Source organism: Salarias fasciatus, assembly GCF_902148845.1.
Source record: "Salarias fasciatus chromosome 7 unlocalized genomic scaffold, fSalaFa1.1 super_scaffold_4, whole genome shotgun sequence".
Classification (NCBI taxonomy): domain Eukaryota; kingdom Metazoa; phylum Chordata; class Actinopteri; order Blenniiformes; family Blenniidae; genus Salarias; species Salarias fasciatus.
Window position 1 is genome coordinate 25097093 of NW_021941229.1, and position 20810 is coordinate 25117902.

Consider the following 20810-nt stretch of genomic DNA (forward strand, 5'->3'; position numbering starts at 1 on the left):
GCTTTGTGGAGTGTGTGAGGTTAGCGTGGATGACCCCGGATGACCATGTTGGCCTCGTGATGCTGATTTAGCGGTTTTTTAATCAGTTTTGCGTCGCAGCCTCTCTTGTTTTACAGACAGATTTTAATCTCAATCAGGGATGTAAAAGGATTAGATGGCTGTGATTCATGGCACAGGTGGATTTTAACACTGGGATGCTTCCTCCTTTAAACACTTTGTCATATCCATTACACACACACACACACACACACACACACACACACACACACACACACACACACACACACACACACACACACACACAGAGCGCCCACACTCTCAGCCTCCTAATGAGGAGAGAGCCGATTAATCAGACCTCTAATCAGCTAATTCACACGACAGATTCAATCACCGTGCAAAGTGATTAGCGGAGAAGATTTTTGATTATGCAATTAGCATGTATACAGAGCGCCAGCAGCCTCTCAGGGCCTAATGAACGCCGCGGCGCTCATTGACTTTCTATAGCATGTTTGTGTGTGTTGACGCCTGAGCGCGCTCACTCTGGTAGTGCAGCTGGAAGACGCCCACGCTCCCCTCCGGCGTGGAGCGGTAGTGCACGGACAGCGTGTTGGTGGGGCTGCGGATCACCTGACCCTCCACCAGCAGGGTGTGGTTGGCCAGGACCAGCAGGGCGCCGCGCTCGTCCACGCCTCGGATGGACAGCTGCTCCCCGTCCGACAGGTTCACGCTCTTCACCTGCGGGGAAAAAAACCCCAAAAAACTGTCAAGTTCTTCACGGCGAGTTCTGCAGAAAAAAAAAATACAAAATTCTCCTCCTGTGAACACTCCAGGAAACTTCCACACCTGCCTCCACCCATTACCTTAATATGCTGCTGGTTTTAACTGAGTCCAACATTTTAGGGAAATTTCACTTTTTTAAAAACATCTTAAGGTCAAATATATTTTAATTTGACAATTTTTTCCAGTTTTTATTAGAAAATAAATGTCAAAATAATGACTGACTCAACAATGCTTCAGCTTTAAACACACAGAATTCAAATTGAAATCCAGTGAATCTTAATGAAAGCCATCAAAAAAGAAATTTGAGTACAAATTGTAATTTGATGTCATTTCAGTCTTAATATTTTAAAATAACTGAAGAAATCATCATATAAACATGTATTCATAAGATACTGATTACAAATGAATTAAATAAATACAATATATATTATTACTTTATACAATACACTAATGTATACACTATACTCGTATTGTATCGAAATACAACAGAGGATCATTAGTAGTAATACAGCTGTTGTACCACAGGTTGCTTTTCAGCAGGGTGTCGGTTTAGTTTTTTATTTATCATCCTTTCAGTTTATCAAATTTAAATCCTTCAATTTTTTCATAAATTTGATGATTTTTAGCTCATTATTTTGCATTTTGACCACATTGTTACAATAAGCTGATACAAATTGTCTTATTTTATTCACTATCTCTGCAATTTAATGGACATTTTAAGATTCGACATGGAAATAATGACTAAAACCACATGTTTTCCTTTTTCTTTAATGGATTTGAGTGTGAGGAGAGCCCTGCAGTACACTCGGCCTCCACTAGCAGGCAGCTGGTTGTGTGTGTGTGTGTGTGTGTGTGTGTGTGTGTGTGTGTGTGTGTGTGGGTGTGTGTGTGTGTGTGTGTACCTGCAGCTCCACGCCGTACCCGGTGTACACGGTCACCGTGTAGGTGCAGCGCACCGGGACGCCGTCGGGCGGCGGCGGTTCGTCGGAGGAGTCGATGTAGCCCTCGGGGTCGGAGAAGTTGAGCGAGCAGCTGGCGGCGGCGGCGGCGGCGGCTGCGTTCGGGCGGGGAGAGAAGAGAGAGCGGAGGAGTTGAGCCGGCGTTGTTGCCTTTTTTGTTGTGTTTTGTTCGCCTCTGCTCGGCCTTGTAATCCCTTTAATGTGAGCCTGCCTGGGAACTCGGCGGAAATCCCTGCTGCGTATAATTAATGACGGAAATTACAGGGAGCTAAAGCGCCGCGCAGCCCGGACTCCGGTGGCTTTTAACAATCGCACGCCGCCGCTTCACTGAATAACTCACGCCTGTATTTTTCCTAACGCACACTTTGTTCTTTTAAGGCCTTCACATCTATTTCCCCATGAAAGGAGGCTTTTCTTCAGCTGTCAACGTGAACCGCGGCTACAAGCTAACGCTGACGTCGCCTGCGGCTGCCATCAGCAGGAGTTACTCCTGCAAACAGGAGTCAACTGAAAGAGTAACAGACCTGCTAACAAATACAGCCGGATCGTTTCTAACATGTAGCCTACTGAGGCGACAAATTATGCTAATGCTAAAGCTAACAATTGCCGATATAATGAAACAGCAACTGTAGACATTGCGAATGCTAAAGCTAACAAACAGATGACAGAAACATATAATTGAGATGTGAAGCTAATGCTTAAGCTTACAGATCAAAACAGTAAATGTGGGTGGTGCTCATGCTAAAGCTAACGGTCAGCTATGGATTGAATCATCAGATCTTGCATCAGACGCAAAAGCTGAAGCGAACGGTCAAAGACAGGATGAGTCAGCAACATTGAATGACGCTAATGCTAAAGTCAGAGATGAGAGAAACAGATAATTCAGTCTGGATGATGTTAATGCTAAAGCTAGGAGTCACAAATGGAGGAATATGGCAATGCTGCATCGTGCTAATGTTAAAGCTAACTGTTAGGGAAGGACAAGTAATTTTGAAGGATGCTAATGCTGAAGCTACCAGTCGAAGATAGACAAATACAGCAACTTTGGATGATGCTAATGCTAACGCTAACAGTCAGAGATGGAGAAAAACGGCAAATTAGGATATCGGGAATGCTAAAGTGGACGAGGGCTGAAAGAGTTAGCAACTTGTAATAATGCTAATGCTAAAGCTAACAGCGGTGTGGGTAAGTTGGCCAGACAGACAGCAGCACAGCAACTCTTCACCCACAAGTACGACTGAGTTACAGATTTACTGAGTGAGTGTTACCTGCTGCAGGAGTATCTGTGTCCAGGTCGGGCATCACGCTGGCCGTGGTGCTCTCCTCCTCTTCCTCCTCCTCCTCCTCCTCCACCTCCTCAGGTGAGTGTGTGTGTGGTGGCGGGGAGTGTGTGTTTGTGGGTGGAGGAGGAGGAGTTGGCCGGCCGCCGGCGCCTGACGCCGCAGCTGACGCCGGTTCTTTGGCCCTCCTCAGTAATCTCCCGCTCCCGGGGAGGGGGCCCACGCTCAGGCCCCGGCCCAGCAGGGGCAGCAGGCTCTGGGGCAGGGCGGACGGGAGGACGTCCCCCCTCTGGGACACCAGCCGTCCCCTCTGAGCCAGCACCGACTGCAGCAGACCCCCGGCGCCCGGGCTGCGGCCGCGGGGGCCGCCCTCCTTCAGGTCGCCCTGTGGCGCCACCGCAGGGGTCGGGGTGGAGGGGGGGGCCGTGGGGGGGGCTTCTGTATCTGAGGGGGCAAAAAAACAAAACAACAGAGACAAATCAGTGGAACATCAGAAGAAGAAAAACGATCAAACAATGTGAGAGAAGAACCAGAGATACGGTTACTGTGCTGCTAACAGGCTCACACAGACACACACACACACACACACACACACACACACACACACACACACACACACACACACACCCAACCCCCTCCCCACCACCCTCCTCCCACTGTGCTCAGCTCCTGTCATGCTTAACTGCCCTGTCTCTCCACTGCACTGTGTGTGTGTGTGTGTGTGTGTGTGTGTGTGTGTCTGTGTGTGTGTGTGTGTGTGTGTGTGTGTGTGTGTGTGTCTGTGTGTGTGTGTGTGGCAGGGTGGGGGGCACTAAGTTAAAAAAAAAAGAAGAATTGCACAGAGAGGCAGAGCGCTCTGCCGTGCATGCTAAAATGCCATCTCCAGCAGCTTAGTTCAAAAACCGCACACAGCAGCATTTAGACACACACACACACACACACACACACACACACACACACACACACACACACACACACACACACACTGCAGTCCATTCTCCTCTTAATGAACAGATCTCTAAAATCAAAGCTTAAAGACACTCGGATGTGAAAACTTTTCATTCTCAGTCTATCAGCTTTTCCACCGGTGTGAGGAGGAGAACCAACAAGGCAAGGAACAGCAAAACACGCACTCGCCTCCTCCACTTCAGTGACACAACCTTTAAAACATGAGTCAGATTTCAGAACGTGAATGATAGAGAGACGCAGATCAAACATAAGAGACAGAAATGGTCCCAGAAGGGCAGTGAAGGAGGCACACAATGACCACGAAAATGGTCGTAAAAGACAGAAAATGACCACCAAGAGACACCGAATCACTCCAAACTGAAATGAAGCGGCCAGAAAAGACACACAATGGCAAAAAAGAGACAGAACTGGCATAAAATGAGTATTAAAGAAGCAGAATATTCATAATGTGAGACATAATGACAAAAAATAGAGAATCTCCAATAACGTCAAAAAGAAACCAAAGAGAAAAATTAACAACAGAGAGAAGAAGGAGAACAAATTAAACAAAATAATTCACCAAAAATAAAACACAGAGAAGCTTTAAATGATATAAAATGATCACAGAGGACAAACAGAGATGGGAAACGATCACAAAGATTCTTAAAAAAATACAAAAAGAGAAAATAATAACTGCAACTGCAGCACCCACTAGTGGCTCCACATGAAAACTACATCGTCTTCAGCAGTTCTGCTGTTTCCATGGAAACGTAAATTTTTTTCCGTGTAAAGTTAATTAAGGAAAACGCGAAGAAACAAAATGAAGACTGGAAGCAATTGACAAAATGAAAATATAACCTTCAATCCTCAATACACTTGTTTTTAGGCTAACTTTAAAATACATTGATTCCCTATAATAAACTAGCATTAGCGAGTTTTTCTCAGCGCCCCTTTTCCCCTTCGTTTAGCATGCTAACGTTAGCGCCGACTGAAAACATGCTTTAGAGAAATAGACGAATTTACTTTGTTTTCAACATTTGTTTGAAGATAATTGTAGATGTAAGTGGTGTTTCGAACCACAAATAAAAAAGAACTAAAGAGAGATTCAAGATGAACACAGAAACAAATTAATCACAAAGTGGAGCAAATGAACTGCAGAGAGGAACGAAAGACCAAGGATCTTAGAATTGCCTTGCCTTAGAATCTGCTGACTTATGCGCCAGGATAAAACAAGCTTCACTCAAAGAAAGTCGGATTTGTTCTTTTATCAATGTCAGTTTTAACATAATCTTAAATATTAAACCACAGAGAGAAACAGAACAACACAGTCACGGAAGACGAACACAGAAACACAAATTAAACCAAGAGTGACAAATTTACGAGAAACAAAAAATAACCTGAGAGAAAAAGGAAACAAACACAAACGGACAGAAAATGATTATAAACGTGGACCACACGTTCAGAATGACAAAAAAAAAAAGATGTTTTTCCGACCGTTAGCATGATAGCATTAGCATGAGCTACATTTAGGCTAACCTAATCCTATTTGTGTTTTCAGAAATTTTGAAAACTAGTTGTCATTGTTTTGTTTCAGCAGTCAGACACTCAAACTTCTCCTTCAACACTATGAAACCACACATGTTGGTGTGTTCACGGCTTTTAATCCAAATACGAATCGAAGTGTGTGTTATGAACCGTCACACGTAGCAGGCTGCTAGCATTAGCCAAGCTAGCGGAAGGCAGAACGATCTCATATGGATCTACTCCGAATGTTTTGGCGGTACGGAGCCTTCAGAACAGGGTCCAGCTTCTCCGTCCATTTCTTCAATACAACCGAGTATCTGTCGAAACCCAGGGTGCAGCAGAACCTGATGCAAACAAATGGCGACCGCGGTCCACAATGCATTGCGAAATAACGCAGCCTTTCAAGCCCTATTTTCACTTGAAACATTGGATCTTGGTGTGCTTTTTAAGCTTGGTTGATCACATTTGTCATCTAAAGTTGCGATTCCTCAGAATGACTTCAGCCGTTTTCTTGACGTTCGGCTGGACTTCTTGCAGCTGACGTTCTTTGATGAGACGTCCCGACATCATGTCGAGCCGGAGCTCTGCGGCGCGCATCAGGCTGAACACGCCGTATCATTAATTCCTCCTCGTGTTTTTCCACAGAAACACGCCGACAGCCTCCACAGCGAGGCTGCTACCTGAGTAATTTGGCTCCGACTCAGCAGATGAATAATTAAAACCCAGATGTTGTCAAGTTCATTAAAGCCCAGATTGTGTTTGTACCGCGGCACTTCTGATGACGAATGGCCGCCGTTCGGTTCGGGGGAAGCAGACAATAGACGCGTCCTGACAGTCTTGTGTCTTTCTTTCTTTTTCTGAGGAAAACGTGTCGTGACATTTGCTGTTGTGACAGCCGCGGTTTGAGCTTTCTGAAGGAGATTGGCAGCGCCGAGCCTCGTCGCACAGAAGACCGAGGGGAAAAGAAAGAAAGAAAGTGATGCATTTATCTGAGTGGACACCTCCAGCCAACCACTGGAGATTATTTTAAACCCTTAGATCTTTTTTAAATGGCCTCCGAGAGCGATGAGTCTGCAGTCTCTGCGGCGGCTCGCAGAAAAGCAGCAACAACAACAACAACAGGAAGAAGGGGAAAAAAATGAAGCTAACGAGGGAGCGATAATGCTGCGGAATAATAACGCAGAGGTCATGTGACACAACTGGGGCAGAGGAGAAGCAGATTAAACACTTTAAAGCTAAATAGGTGGGATTGTGGGAGCTGAGGCTCCCGCCTGCCTGGTCGCAGATAACCGACTCAGCCCCATCGCAGCGCGAGATCCACTGGTGTGGATGAAAGGAATCGCAGCCGGCTCGCTGGTGTATCACACCGGCTTCTCGTCTCCCAGAAAGTTTTTAGCTTTTGGCCTCGTGTGCAGAAAGAAACGCGGTGTGAACGCAGGATTAGCAAAATTAAGTCAAGCTTCAGAGCCAATTTTGGTCTCTACACCTCTTCAAGGAAATGATTCAGGCTGATGCTTTTAAAATCCACCAACTCCTGAAGGGAATAAGTAGCTCTGTAAAGCTAATTTTCATCTTTCAGATGTGGTTATTGTGTGAAAACTGGAGGAATATAATCTTGACAACTGAGGATCTGAAGAATCTACATATAAATTATTGGCTAATTGCAAAGTTGACGCTGCTAACGAGATCAACAAAAGTTACATCAGTTAGTGAAGGAAGATGCTCTATTAAATCTGGATGTTAAAGGAGGAAGATGCTCTATAATCTTTATGTTAGAGCAGGAAGATACTCTCTGCAACATGCATCTTAGAAATATAAGGTAACTACTGTTCAAACTTGCTCATGCTAATCACTGCTGTTTTGGATTCAGGCTAATGATGATGCGAATCACAGCAAACAGCTACATGTTAAATAAATCCAGGGTGAGACGGTTTTATAACCTCTAGCAGAGCTGGAAAACTGCTCCTGCTTTTGGCTTCACTGTTATGTTTTAATCCGAGCTCTCAGGGGCTAGAATTACAGTTTTTAATAAAGGGATGTAGCATCTAAATAATGAATGTCTGAATCTGTGCTCGGAGGTGAACTGAGAGTTGTTTTCATACATATGAGGAAGCTGTTCCCAGAGTTTTGTGCATTTCCAGAATCTACTTCAGAGTGTTTTCACGTAACGAAGCTGCCTCCACTGCCGGGACTTCAGAGAATGAATGAAGTCTCTGAATGAGGACGACTTCCAGCCTCTGACCGAACCGTGAGGATGAATCCGGCGCTCGCCGTTCACCGCCCACGCTGGGATCGACCGTTTATGTGAGGACGCTCAGAACCTGTGCAGGCGCTCACATGCAAAGGTCAGAGGACCACCAGGACTCGGTGGGCGGTAAGAGAACACCTTTGTTTAGACAGCAGTTCAAAGGTCCGACGGAAAAAGAAAGGATGTGGGGAACGTTCCAGGGAGAGCTGAAAACCAGGAGACCCGAGGACCCGAAGACCGAAGACCTGGAGACCAGGAAACCCGGAGACCTGAAGACTTAAGACCCGAGACCTGAAGATGAGTCTCCAACACCAACTCTAACTTTATTGAGTCCAGCATGAAGCACCGGTCCAGGTTCGAGCAGATCATTCTAATGCAAACAGAAGATGTATCCTCACACGAATGCTAACATTGAGGCTAACACCTTTAGCATTCCAACTCGGCGGGTGGGAAGTGAAACCGGTTGGACAGAGGAGTTCCAGTAGTCCAGTCAGTTCAGGTTCTGTTCACACAGCGTTTTCAGTGTCTGTTTAGACAACGGCTTCACTGGGAGCTTTTTGAAAAATGTTCCTAAGCAACTTCCAGAAATCATTCTGACTCTGTCTCTGTGGAAACAGCAGGAAACTCTACTTTTCTGAAACACTGCTACTGAAGCTCATGGTTGAATCGCTAGTTTTGGACGCAAGACGATGACTGAAATGGACGCTAACTTCCAGGCTAACCCTTAAACTTTCTCCACTTCACGCCGATTGTCTTCCACCCCTTTCTAAATACATTTAACTGTCTTGGGAGATTTTGGTCCGATTTAAAAATTTAAGTAAACTTTTGCTGCATTTCGGCTGTTTTGTTGAAGCTGCACGTCTGTCTTAAAAACAGTTCCAGGGTAGGATGATTTCTAATCTTTTACGGGAACATCGTTGAAGATGTTCAATTGTCTAAAAGCAACAATCTACACATAATCAGGGTGAAGCGGTGGTGAATCAGAGTGACAGTGGATTGTTTGTGAAGGCACTGAATTGTATGTACGGTGAGATCTTCCTGTCGAAGCCTTGATGTCTGCTGTTTCAAAGGGTCTCTGTGGGGGGGCGGGGGGCCTGGGGCCCCCTGCGGTGTGCTCATACCCCACTGACCCCTCCGTCACCCCGGCGATATGAAAGCAGCCAATCGTTGGTCCCGGACGCAGACTTCAGTCAGGAAGCAGGAGGACGCGGTGCAGCCGGCGGTAACGAGGACGGCTGCGTCTATTTCAGGACATCAGTGGAGCGACGAGACGCTTTCATCGATTCTGAAAGTCTTCAAACGGCCACAACACAAACTAACTTCTGTCTGGAGCGACGTCACAGCGCCGAGCTGATTCTACATCAAGGCCGGAGGAAGCAGAAGAAGGAACGGAAGCAAAAATCTATTGGCTCACCCACGTCTGGTTAAAACCAACGTCTGAACCGTTACACCGTCACACACACCGACAGGACGTTTTAGAGTCTCCAAGTCTCCTCAAGGACTTAGAGTCAAGACAAAAGTTCCCAAATTGACTCAATTTCTAAAAAAAAAAATGCATCACGAAGAAGAAAAATACGTTTTACAGATATAGTCCAGAAAATACGGTGCTGAAGCATCCCTTTGTATATACAAACCCTGAATTACCGTATTTTCTGGACTATAAGTCACATCTGTTAAAACATTTGTCTGGAAGAGAAAAAAACACAAGAACATGTCCAGAAGAAACTGCTCCACCGGTCATCCTGGTCCAGCAGCTTTAGTTCCAGAACCTTCCGTGAATCCCTTCCTCAGTTTTGACCCGAAAATCAGCCGAGTTTGTTTCCTTCATCAGTTTTCTGTTCTCCAGTCCTTCACAAGTTTCTCACACTCTTTCTGAAGCTCTCTTCCTGTTTTAGCTCACATTTAATCAGTTCGACTTTAAACTCGGCTGTATGTGTTTACAGCAGAAATGGAGGTTCTCCTGTAGTGTAGCAGATTTCCGTTGTCATTCAGTGACATCGAGTGGCCACAGATGATATGCACTGTATACTTTGACGTACAAGTTGTTCCTTAATTTAAGCTGCATGAGCAGAGAAGCAATAAAAAGGAACAAGAATTACAGTTAATAAATATATATATTTTGTTTTCATCTTGGGAAATAAATCTGTTACAGTTTGAAAACATGATTTGATTTTTTTTCTCCTTTTAAACAGAATCACAACTTTAAGGAGAAATGTCTGGACAAACAGGAAGAGCTTCAGGACATCAGATAAAAGTGATATGTGGCGACGCTATGGAGTAGTGAGGTGGAAGAGCCGAGGAAGAACATCAAAACAGGAGTCGTCAGCATAGAAAAGCTGTTTCTCAGGAGCCTCCCTGATGGATGTGGAGCCGTCTGAAAGGTTAATAAACCGGTGAAAGAGTTTTTCTGTCCAGACAACTCAGATGTTTCCGCATTGCTGCCATAAAGCAGAACTTATTTCCAGGTTTTATGACTGATTCCAGCAGAGACACATCAGTGCCTCAGCCCGAGGCGTCGCCGTTTCCTGGAAGTATCAGCCGCCACCTGTGCCTCTTCCCTCTCCTGCCTCTCTCACCTCAGATAAGACTCGTAATCCTGTTTGTAGACCATATCTGAGCTCCGACGAGCATCAGACGGCAGTTAGAAAAGAGAAAAAAGCTGCAGAAAGGCTCGCGTTTGGGCTGAAACCATGTGTTGAATGGATGCTTCCGGCCGGCTCTGCAGACACGGGAAACGCCGCGAGCCGGAGCCGTTATTGCTGCTCCTGCCGTGATAACCTGACCTGTCGTTTCACCGCAGGCTGAAAAACCCACGCTGATAGCCTGGATGCTGTGTGTGTGAGTGTGTATGTGTGTGTTTATCGCAGAGAGGCTCCGTGGGGAACAGACATGGCAGACGGGGAATGTATTCCAGATACTGTTGCTGCCAGTCTTGAGCCTGATAAAGCACTTTAAACAGCCACCAGCTCCTGGAATACAAATTAAAGAGACTTAACAAAGAAAACAAAACGATGCTCTCTCTCTCTCTCTCTCTCACTCTCTCTCTCTCTCTCCCTATGTCTCTCGTCCTCTCTCTCGCCACGCCGCCACACAGGAGCTTGTCTTCTCTCCCTTTCAGCTCCACTGAACCCTCCTGGCTTCACCGATTCCGCCTGGATCGTGTTCTGGTGGCACTGAGGATGATTGAATTCCACCTGAACGCCGCCGCCGCTCGTCTCGGCGCCGCTAACGGAGCGACGAGGCGAGCCGCCTCCGCAATGCGCCTCTGAAGAAAAAAAAGAAGAAGAAAAAAAGCAACCGGCCCCGACACGTTCGGGTGTCTTGAAATAGACGCCAGACGGTTGGAAAATGAGGAAACTTAATGACGTTCCCGGCGCCTTGATATTCGCGGCTTGGCTCTGATAAGAGAGCCCTCGGCGGTGATGCTGCCTCCTCCCTACACTTCATTTCCTGCACAGGGAGCGGAGGTCGGGTCGGCGCTCGCTGCCTCGCCGTCAACAAAACGCTGGTGTTTCAACTGGAATTCTGATGAGTGAAACGCTGGAACTGGTTTGAGAGTCTGTAGTTTTCTAAGCTTCCGTTTTTCCTGGTTTGTGTCGGGAAGGTTTTGAAAACGCCGCCCGTTTGTAGGTTTCACCGCGTTGTAGTTTGCATGCCAGGCCACTGGGCGGCGCTGTTGGTCTGTTAAATAATCTGGTTTTACTGAAACCAACAAAAACGTAAAAAAAACTTTAGCATTAAGGCTGTCTGAGGTAATTAATGTGGGGTTTTTTAATCATTAAATCATGGTTAGGGCTTTGATTTTCAATTTTAAAGCTGCATTTGACATTGCGTTTTATTTTGAAAGTAAAGAAAACAGGAATGGCTTTTTAAAGCTCCAGTTTTCTATTTTAACATTAAGAAAAGGTGAATTTCAGGCTTGGAGCATATTTCTCTCCTGCCGTGTTAAAACCAAACGCCGGGTCTTTAATTAACGGGCCGCCGTCAGACTCCGAACCGGGTCTGAAATGTTCCAGTTTCCAAACACCAGCGGGGTCAGGATCCTGAAACCAGCCGTAACTCGTCCCGGGAACGGCGGCCGGGCTGTAATTCGCTTCGAAACAGAGCCCAAACAGAGCTGCTCGCCGCCTGCTTCGTCTTCCTGTCGGCATTTCTGAGGATGGCGTCCGAGACCAACCTGCTAATGGATGAAACTCCCACACAGAAGAAGTAACACTGATATTTACTGATATCAATATTGCTAAAAAAGCGAGTTTCTCTGATGAGTTTGTGAACTGAAAACCATCTCAGGGCATTTTAAGACATCTTAAAACTAGTGAAATTATCCGTCTGTGCAGCAAAATAAATTTCACTTGGTAAGAGTTACTGAAATAAGATTTTTAAAAACAGAAATAAGTCTCTATTCTAAATTCATCTGAATGACGAGATGTTTTGACTAAAAACAAGACGAATGAACTTGGTGACATTTGAAGTTTTTGCAGTGTGCTGTGCAGCATTTTAACAAATAAAGGCTTTATAGAGAATTTAGAGCTAAATATCGGACAGAAGCCTGAATTTCCAGTCAGCTCCTGACAGTAAACAGCGAACACCGTTTCACTGTATTGAATACAATATGGATTATTTCATGAGTTATTGATTCTCGTCACACTTTTGCTTCACATATCCCGTTTGGCACAGTAGAGGCCAATAGATCAGAGTAAGTACAGTAACCGTACAGTAGAGTAAATACAATAGAGTACAGTAGAGTAGAGTAAATACAATAGAGTACAGTAGAGTAGAGTAAATGCAGTAGAGTACAGTAGAGTAGCGTCTCCTCACTCCAGGAGGAAATGCGCCCTGGTTTGCTGACGTGAGCAGATCGGCCGCCATCGAGCCGATTACTGAAGCGTGACGCAGTGGTGACCTCGGACGAGTGGCCCCCTCAAACACACTGCTCCCAACCAACGATTTCAACACACACACACACACACACACTGACTCACACACACACACCCCGATCGATGCCATCTGAATGGTCGCCGGGCGTCAGTGGGTGGAGTGACCCTGAGCTGAAAGCAGGTCGGGTATCGAACCGGCTCGTCGGAGCAGATGTAACCGGCAATCTCCGCTTTACGCACACACACACACACACACACACACAGTACAAACAATCCTGTTAGCATCTGTTCACATCCTCATTAAACTCAACGATCCCATCAAAGTTGGGAGTTGTTGTTTTTTTTTTTTTTAAGTTCTGACTTTAAGGAAGAAAATTCTAACGCTTCCTGATGTCTGCAGTGTGAACGGCCTGAATGAGATTTAAAACCAACATCCTTCAACTAACGGCGCGGCAGAGTGGAGGCGCACCGCTCAGAGCCGTTAATTAAAGTTCATTAACTGAAGCGGCTGATTGGAGAATCAGTCGGAGTGACAGAATGTTAATGCGAACAGGTCAGAGTGAACGAAAAACACCTGTTTTATACTTAACTTCAACGATCCCCAGCTGAGTGTGAAGGCAGGAAACACACACACGCATACACACACGCTCGCACAGGAAGAACATGCAAACCCAACATTGAAAATCCCGGATTCAAACTGTGGTTCTTCCCCCCTGTGAGGCAGCAGTGCTCACCGCTACACCACACTGGCTCAAACATTCCAGTATTTCCATCATTTAAACTGCAAAACATGGAAATATGTGGCGGAAAACTGTAAAAACACAGAGTGAGAGGATTTTATGTAATACATTGACCCCTAGTGGTCACCGGTGGGATGAACCCCAACATCTGGAAACAGCAGCAGCTCATCCAGCTTCGCGTCTCAGAACGTCTCCTATCACTGTATGGTTCTGTTTTCAAGATTACAATATGGGTTAATGGAGAGGTTTCGTGGCTGTACACCTTAAATTACATTTCTTTTTTTCGTTAATTTGCTCAAAGGCCGCTAAGTATGCAGACAGGACCCGTATTCGGCCCACGGGCCACCAGTTGCTGGTTGCTTCAGTGACTTATTGCCTGTTTACATGACAACGTTTCAAGTGGAAACGCATCGTTTTTCTGAAAAGTTTTACGTTTACAAAGCAAAGAAGACATCCGTTTCCATAGAAATGGCAGAAAAACTTAAAATGGTGTAGTTTTCACGTTGGACCACTAGTTGGTGCTGTTGGTTTATATAGAGAAACCACACACACACACACACACACACTGGAGAGAACAATACACCCGTGTAGGTGTTTTTCGCTTGTTTTGATGGAGATGGCATCGGTCGTGTTTTCAGAGGCTCCAAGCGCTGTTGTCATGGAAACCAACAGCCAAAAACACAACAAAGTGCTTGTTTTGACTCAGTTTATCATGACGGTGTTTGATGTGACCCTGAATCAGGAGCAGGTGGAGCTTCATCTTCTTACCCCCACCCCCACCGTTACCACCACGAGGACAGATCTGCCTCCACATCAGCTCCACACCTCCTTCCTCTCCTCCATCTCCCGTGGGAACAACAACAACAACAACAACAAAACAACGCAAGATTAATGGTCGATAAATCCGTCTGAAACCCGCGACCCGCTCGGACTCCAGCGTTTCTTCTCTGACAGCCGTCATCAGATTGTCCTCCGGTGACGGATGTGTTTTTCCTAAACGCCCCAGCAGGATATTAGTCCCTCGATCGGCCCGGCGCCAAAAAGTACTGCGGCCTACAGTTCCCATGATGCCATTCAGCGGAAGCGCCGATTGAATTCTGCTCATCTTTCAAACCTCGTAACCCCAATTCCAGCAGCTGAACCTCTGTCAAACACTGGGATGGTCTCAAACACAAACACACACACACACACACACACACACTCGCTCTCTCTCTCTCTCTTTCAAGCTGCAGCGAGGGACGAGTATTTATTTGCGCTCTGTACTTTCATTTCATGGCGCTTTGTTCGTCTGCCTCGCTGCTTCCACGGCCGAAAGGGAAACTCTCCACATCTACCACTCAAAATACAACATTATTATTAAGGTTTATTAATTTACTGTAACATACACTCACTTCTGTACAATCTACTTGAGTTTTTATGTGTGTTTTTGGTCGTTTTTTTGCAGGGAATAAACCATTGATTCAGTCTCCTGAAGTGACCTGAAAGCTACAAATAACTGATCCATTTACAAGTTGGAAATGTTTGAAGAGGAGAAATAAAACCAGGCTGATAAATGAGGAGCTTCCAGAAATAATGAGCTTCAAAGAAAACTAGAAATCTGCTTTAAACTGGATGAAAAGTTAGCTTGGAATGAGTTTGCAAACCTGAACATCTGCCTGAGCAGATTGAACACTAAAAATAAGCTTCAAACCAGGAGAACCTGAGCCCAGAAATAAAAAAAATCAGGCTGAAACAAGTCAAAAATGAAACTAAGCTTCCAACCAATCATCCATCTACAGAACTTTACAAACCAGTGTGAGGTCAGTCGACTATCAGATATTTCCAGACTATTGTCTGTTTTAGCGGAACAGTTTCACATCACAGTCCATCAGCTACGCTCTCTTTTCTCCACTCCAAAAAACGACCAAAACAGGTCCAAGCCAGTCCAGACCAAGTCTGGAAAGGACTAGACCAGTGCAAAACAAGTCCATGCCAGTTCAAACCAAGACTGGACCAGGCCAGACTCATCCAAAACAGGTCCAAACCAGTCCAAAACAAGTCTGGACTCAACCAGACCAGTCCAATACCAGATGAAGGCCAGACCAGCTCAAATCAGTCCAAAACAAGTCCAGACCAGTCCAAAAACAAGTTCATGCCAGTCTAAACCAAGTATGGACCAGACCAGATTAGTCCAATACCAGATCAAACCAGTGTAGACCAAGCCCAGACCAGTTAAAACCAATCCAAAACAAGTCCAGACCAGTCCAAAAACAAGTCTGGACCAGACCAGACCATTACAAAACTACAAAACTATTTCAAACCAGTCCAGACCAGTCCTAAAACAAGTCCAACTTAAAGCCGCAAGCGGCGTCAAAAGGCCCTCGCCGACTGCTTACCTGACCCGCCCCGTTTTATTCTGGCGAGCGTACGTCAATGTGTCCAGGTAGGAAAGGTCAAACAGTGTTTAGATTTGGTTTGGACTGGAGTCATTATGTAGGAATGGCAGCCACTTATGTACCAAAAAGGGCAAAATTTGACCACAACTTTGCAGCGTTGCCACACAGAAACCGTGAACTGAAGATTTATGATTTGGATAACTTTAATTGTCTACTTGTGTAGATGGTGTACACCAAATTTCAGCTCATTTGGAGAAGCGCGCGATCAAAACAAACATTTTGTACGACGTCATGGAAAATGGCCCATTAGCCCCACTTGGGCCCATTAGAATAACGAAACTTCAGCCATCGCCACGGCAACATCGTTAAAATTACAACATGGTTTCCATTTGCTTTTTTGAGGGGAACCACATGAAGGAGTACTCACACAAATTTCCTTCATTTCTGACACTAATAATTTTACTCCCCATACAGATTTTATTTTGATTCTGTAGGGGGCGCTGTAACGCCGATTGTCAAAATTTCACTGTCAATGTGTCCAGATAGGAAGGGTCAATAAGTGTTTAAAATTTGCTTGAAATTGGATTTGTTATGTACGAATGGCAGCCATTTATCACACTCAAAAAATGGCAAAATTTGACATCAACTTTGCGGCGTTGCCACGCGGAAACTGTGAACTGGAGATTTATGATTTGGATAACTTTTAATTGTCTACTTGTGTCGATGGTGTCCACCAAATTTCAGCTCATTTGGAGAAGCGCGCGATCAAAACAAACATTTTGTATGACGTCCTGGAAAACGCTGACTCAGCATTTTTGAAAATTCAATCCCAGATAGCTGCTTTCCTGCTGTTCTGAGGGCGGGGTCATAATAATATTTTTTGTTTGTCCCGACAAGGCGCATGTTTATACCGAATTTTGTGGCTGTACGACAAAGTTTATTGCGGACCCCCTCCCATTGACGCAATGCATTTTGATTTTTGCAGGTGGCGCTGTAGAGCCAATTTTTAAATCCCAATATTGAAACACATATTAAAAAAAAAACAAATCGCCAGAACTGAATTTTGTGCAAAATTTGGTGAGTTTTCGAGAAGAAGAAGAAGAAGAAGAAGAAGAAGAAAGAAAGAATTATTTTGCAAAAACAATATGCGATTTTTTTTTTCGCCGTTATTTCGCCGACATATTATATATTTTCGGAAAGGTCTTGACAAGCCCGACGCGTCTGTGAGGTGTTTGAGAGTGTGAATGTCTGTGGTCGAGCGCTATGCGCTCGACAAGTCATGTTTGTGTGTGAGAGTGTGTGTACGGTTTCCTGTTTGTACATGTGTTTGTGTGAGTGCATGTCGATGTGTGTGTTTGGACATGTTGGCCTATGTCTGTGATCGAGCGCTGTGCGCTCGACTAGTCAACAGGCCCTTCGCCCTTGGCTGGCCAGGGGCTTGGACCTAACTAGTGCAGGCTAATTCAAAACAAGTCCATGCCAGCCCAAACCAAGTCCAGAACCAGCCAAAATTGTCCAAACCAGTCCAAACAAGTCCAGACCAGTTCAGAACAAGTCCAAACAGCAATCCAAAGGCCGCTGGCTTTGAAGGAGTCCATGCATCAGCCTTGATCTGGATCACAGACACTTTTAACTCGTCCTAAAGCAGCCCAAACTGTCAAACAGTGGACTGAAACATGAGTTCAGACTCTCAGTAGCTTCCTCCGGACACATCAGCAGCTAGCAGTTTGAATTCCCAGAGGGGAATCAGTGTTACTGGTGATACTGCTACTGCTGCTACTGCTGCTTATGTAAGTACTCACACTGCTAAGATCCGGCGTGCACGTGTCATGAAGAGCGCGCACGGAGAACAAACGGAAGAAAAAGTAGGAAGGGTTTTAAAGTGGAGCGCTCTTTGCTGCCACGGCATCGGGACTCTGTGTGTGTGTGTGTGTGTGTGTGTGTGTGTGTGTGTGTGTCTTCTTACGCGAAAACATTTAATCCCCGTGAGGATTAAATGATATCCTGAAAAAGAAAGAAGGAAGACGGAACGTTTCCAGAGAAGCTACATTTTCACTTCCTTTCAGGAGCTGGATGAAGGGTTTAGGGCCCAGATTAAGACGGGATTAAGTGCAAATGTCACGAGGGGGGAATGAATACAGTCAATGAAGTCTCTAACAAGTATGCAGCAGTAATACAAATGTGTGTGTGTGTGTGTGTGTGTGTGTGTGTGTGTGTGTGTGTGTGTGTGTGCGTGTGTGTGCGTTAGCCGCTCGGCTGAGCAGAAACATTGCAGAGTGAGTGCATTCGCAGCCACAAGTCATTGAAACGCTCCTCACACTCCTGCATGCCTCCAGTTAGCAGCGGAGGGGGGAGGAGGGGGGGAGGAGAGGGGGAGGAGGGGGCTGGGTGGAGGGGGGTGGTGGAGGAGGGGGGTGGAGGGGAGCGATGCCAGAGGAAACAGACTGCACTGTCTCTCCACCGTGAGCAAAGAAACATTGCGGTGTTTCCTGATGTGTCGATGTTTGTTTCTGTTCTGAAGTAAAAAGGTTTGTTTTAACAGTTTTTACAAGTTACTACCACTACTACTACAGCTACCACTACAGTTACCTCTACTACCACAACTACAACTACTACGGCTACTGCTAAACCTGCCACTTCTACAACTACCACTACAACTACAAACATAAACATGACAGTTGCTAGTAATGCTGATGTGACGACCACAACTTGATAGTTGTGGTAGTAACGGTAGTTACACGATCACCACAGCTACCACTGTAACTACCAATACAGCTACCACAACAATTACCACCATAACTACCAATGTAAATTAAATTTCATACTTACTAATGTAAGTAGCATTACTGCTATTCCAACTACCACTACGCCTACAAAAACTATTACTATTAACTACCATTATTAATGCAACTACCACTACTCTTAACCATCATTACTTCAAAAACTACCAATATAACTACTGCCACTACCACAATTTCCACTTCGATTACTACTATTACTTATTCTAAAACTACCACACTACTGTTGACACAAAACCTACCAGTACTCCTACTATAAATATCACTATTACTATTAATTACCACTAATACTACTAATATAACGATTGCCACTAAAACTGCCAATATAACTACCACTACCACTGAACTACCGCGTCTGCTATAATGTCCACTTTTATCACTACGACTACTGAAACTACCACTAGTACTATAACTACCACCATTACTACTACTTCTTCTATAACTGCTACTGCATGTATCTCGACTACTACCTGCCCTACACTAACTACAGTATACTGTTATTGGTACTGGTATTATCACTACTAGCATTACTAATAGTGCAACTAGCAGTAGCAGCATTACTAACAGCAGTATGAATAACACTAGCAGTAGTATTAGTACTCTGTAACATGTCGGGATTCAGTTTGAGTATTATTTCCCAGCAGCCTTTTCAGCATGCCGAGACGAGTCGGGGTTAGTCCAGTTCAGTGCGAAACGTCGGGATAAAAAAGAACGAGACGACAGGAGCCAATCACTGCTCCGACGAAAGACCGGCGGCGAGAGCGCGGCGCGGCGTGTCCGGCGGTGCGTTCAGGGACCGTCGCAGGTACGCGGGCTCTCTGCTCTTAATCCATGAATAAAAGAAGAGGTGGATGTATCTCCTCTCTGGCTGCATCAATTGTGAAAGAAGGAAGAAGGCCGAGAGCGATGCTGAGAGGAGGCTGTGTGTGTGTGTGTGTGTGTGTGTGTGTGTGTGTGTGTGTGTGTGTGTGTGGGTGCTTTTAGCTTGAACCTGGAGGTGGCCATGACCCAGATGTCAACACGGAGAGCGCCCGCCAATAAATTATGAAGCAAAGGAAAGAAAATACAGAAACACTTCCATTATGTGGCGCAAAGACAGACTCAATCACAGCAATTAATACCCCCCCCTCCCCCGACCCCACCCCCCCACCCCCCCCCCTCCTCGGTGTGAGATGTGTTTCTCGGCGCGAGCGGCAAGCCTCGCTGCAGCTCTTACAGTACAGAATGGTTGATGCGCTCTAAAAGCGGCGGATTCCCGTGTTTCCTCGGAGCGCTCCGCTTCCCCGGCGTCCATTATCGGCTTCAGATCAGTATTTTTAGACACACAGGGTCCTCCGCCTCCGCCGAGGAGTTCTGCATCCAGACATGGATCAATCACAGCTGACCTTCGCCTCGATCAATGAGCCGCTGGATTATTTTTCTTTCCAGAAGACGCCCGGCAGCCGGCCTTTACTGGTAAATGATCAAACGTCGGCGTCGATCGGCTGCGGTAGAAATCGAAGGCAGTTCGGGGGAAAATCCGCCGTGAGGAAACGACAGAAACGGCGCTGTGAAAGATAAGAACCGGCGCCGCGTCAAAACCGCCGTGGATTTTTCCCAAACGTGACGGATTTGATTCACGGCGCCCAGAAAGCGGAGAGGAATAAACCTCCAGGGGTCAAAGGTCGCCGCTCAAACCATAAACTGGGTATTAAGTACGCGTCACGCCGTCCTCAGACTTTCCATTGATGATATAGAAGGTTTACAACCAGCGATCAGCCAGAACATTATGACCAGCGATAAACGGCCTGCCTTCGCCCACCGCCAGCGTCCAGCCCTCCGTGGTGGACATGTCCATGATGGACACGTCCATGGTGGACACGTCCATGATGGACACGTCCATGGACCACATATTTCAGCAGGGAGTCAACATTTCTGTCCTCAATGTTGCTTGATGCACTGAAAGCTGAAAAATGGCTAAAATCAAAGGTTTTTATAGAGACACTGACTTCAAAACATGGCCGAGTAAAATCCAAACACAAACCCAGGCACGTCATGTGAAACAACAGCTACAACAACAACAACAACAACAACAACAACAACAACAACAACAACAGGGCCTTGAGTGGATTTTTAACAAATCCTCGCGTTCAGTCTTTTGGATATATTTGACATGATCTCTTTTATCACATTTCATGGTTTTGGATGTATTTTATAGTACTTCTGTACTGTTTCATAGTACAGAAATTTCCCTGTTTTACAGGCTCCGACTCCCTCACACACTCTCTCTCCCTCTCTGAAA

The 20810-nt window shown here is 45.6% G+C and overlaps 1 protein-coding gene across 1 annotated transcript in view; it reads right to left on the reverse strand.

Moving 5' to 3' along the window:
• Window positions 1-20411, reverse strand: part of sez6l (seizure related 6 homolog (mouse)-like) — a 41592-nt gene extending 21181 nt beyond the window's left edge. The window contains exons 1-4 of the mRNA XM_030084423.1: window positions 20321-20411; window positions 3008-3463; window positions 1683-1834; window positions 540-735 (exon numbers count right to left, since the gene is read on the reverse strand). Coding sequence (XP_029940283.1) covers window positions 540-735; window positions 1683-1834; window positions 3008-3463; window positions 20321-20411 — 895 coding nt within the window. The remainder of the gene's footprint in view (window positions 1-539; window positions 736-1682; window positions 1835-3007; window positions 3464-20320) is intronic.
• Between the last annotated feature and the right edge of the window lie 399 nt (window positions 20412-20810).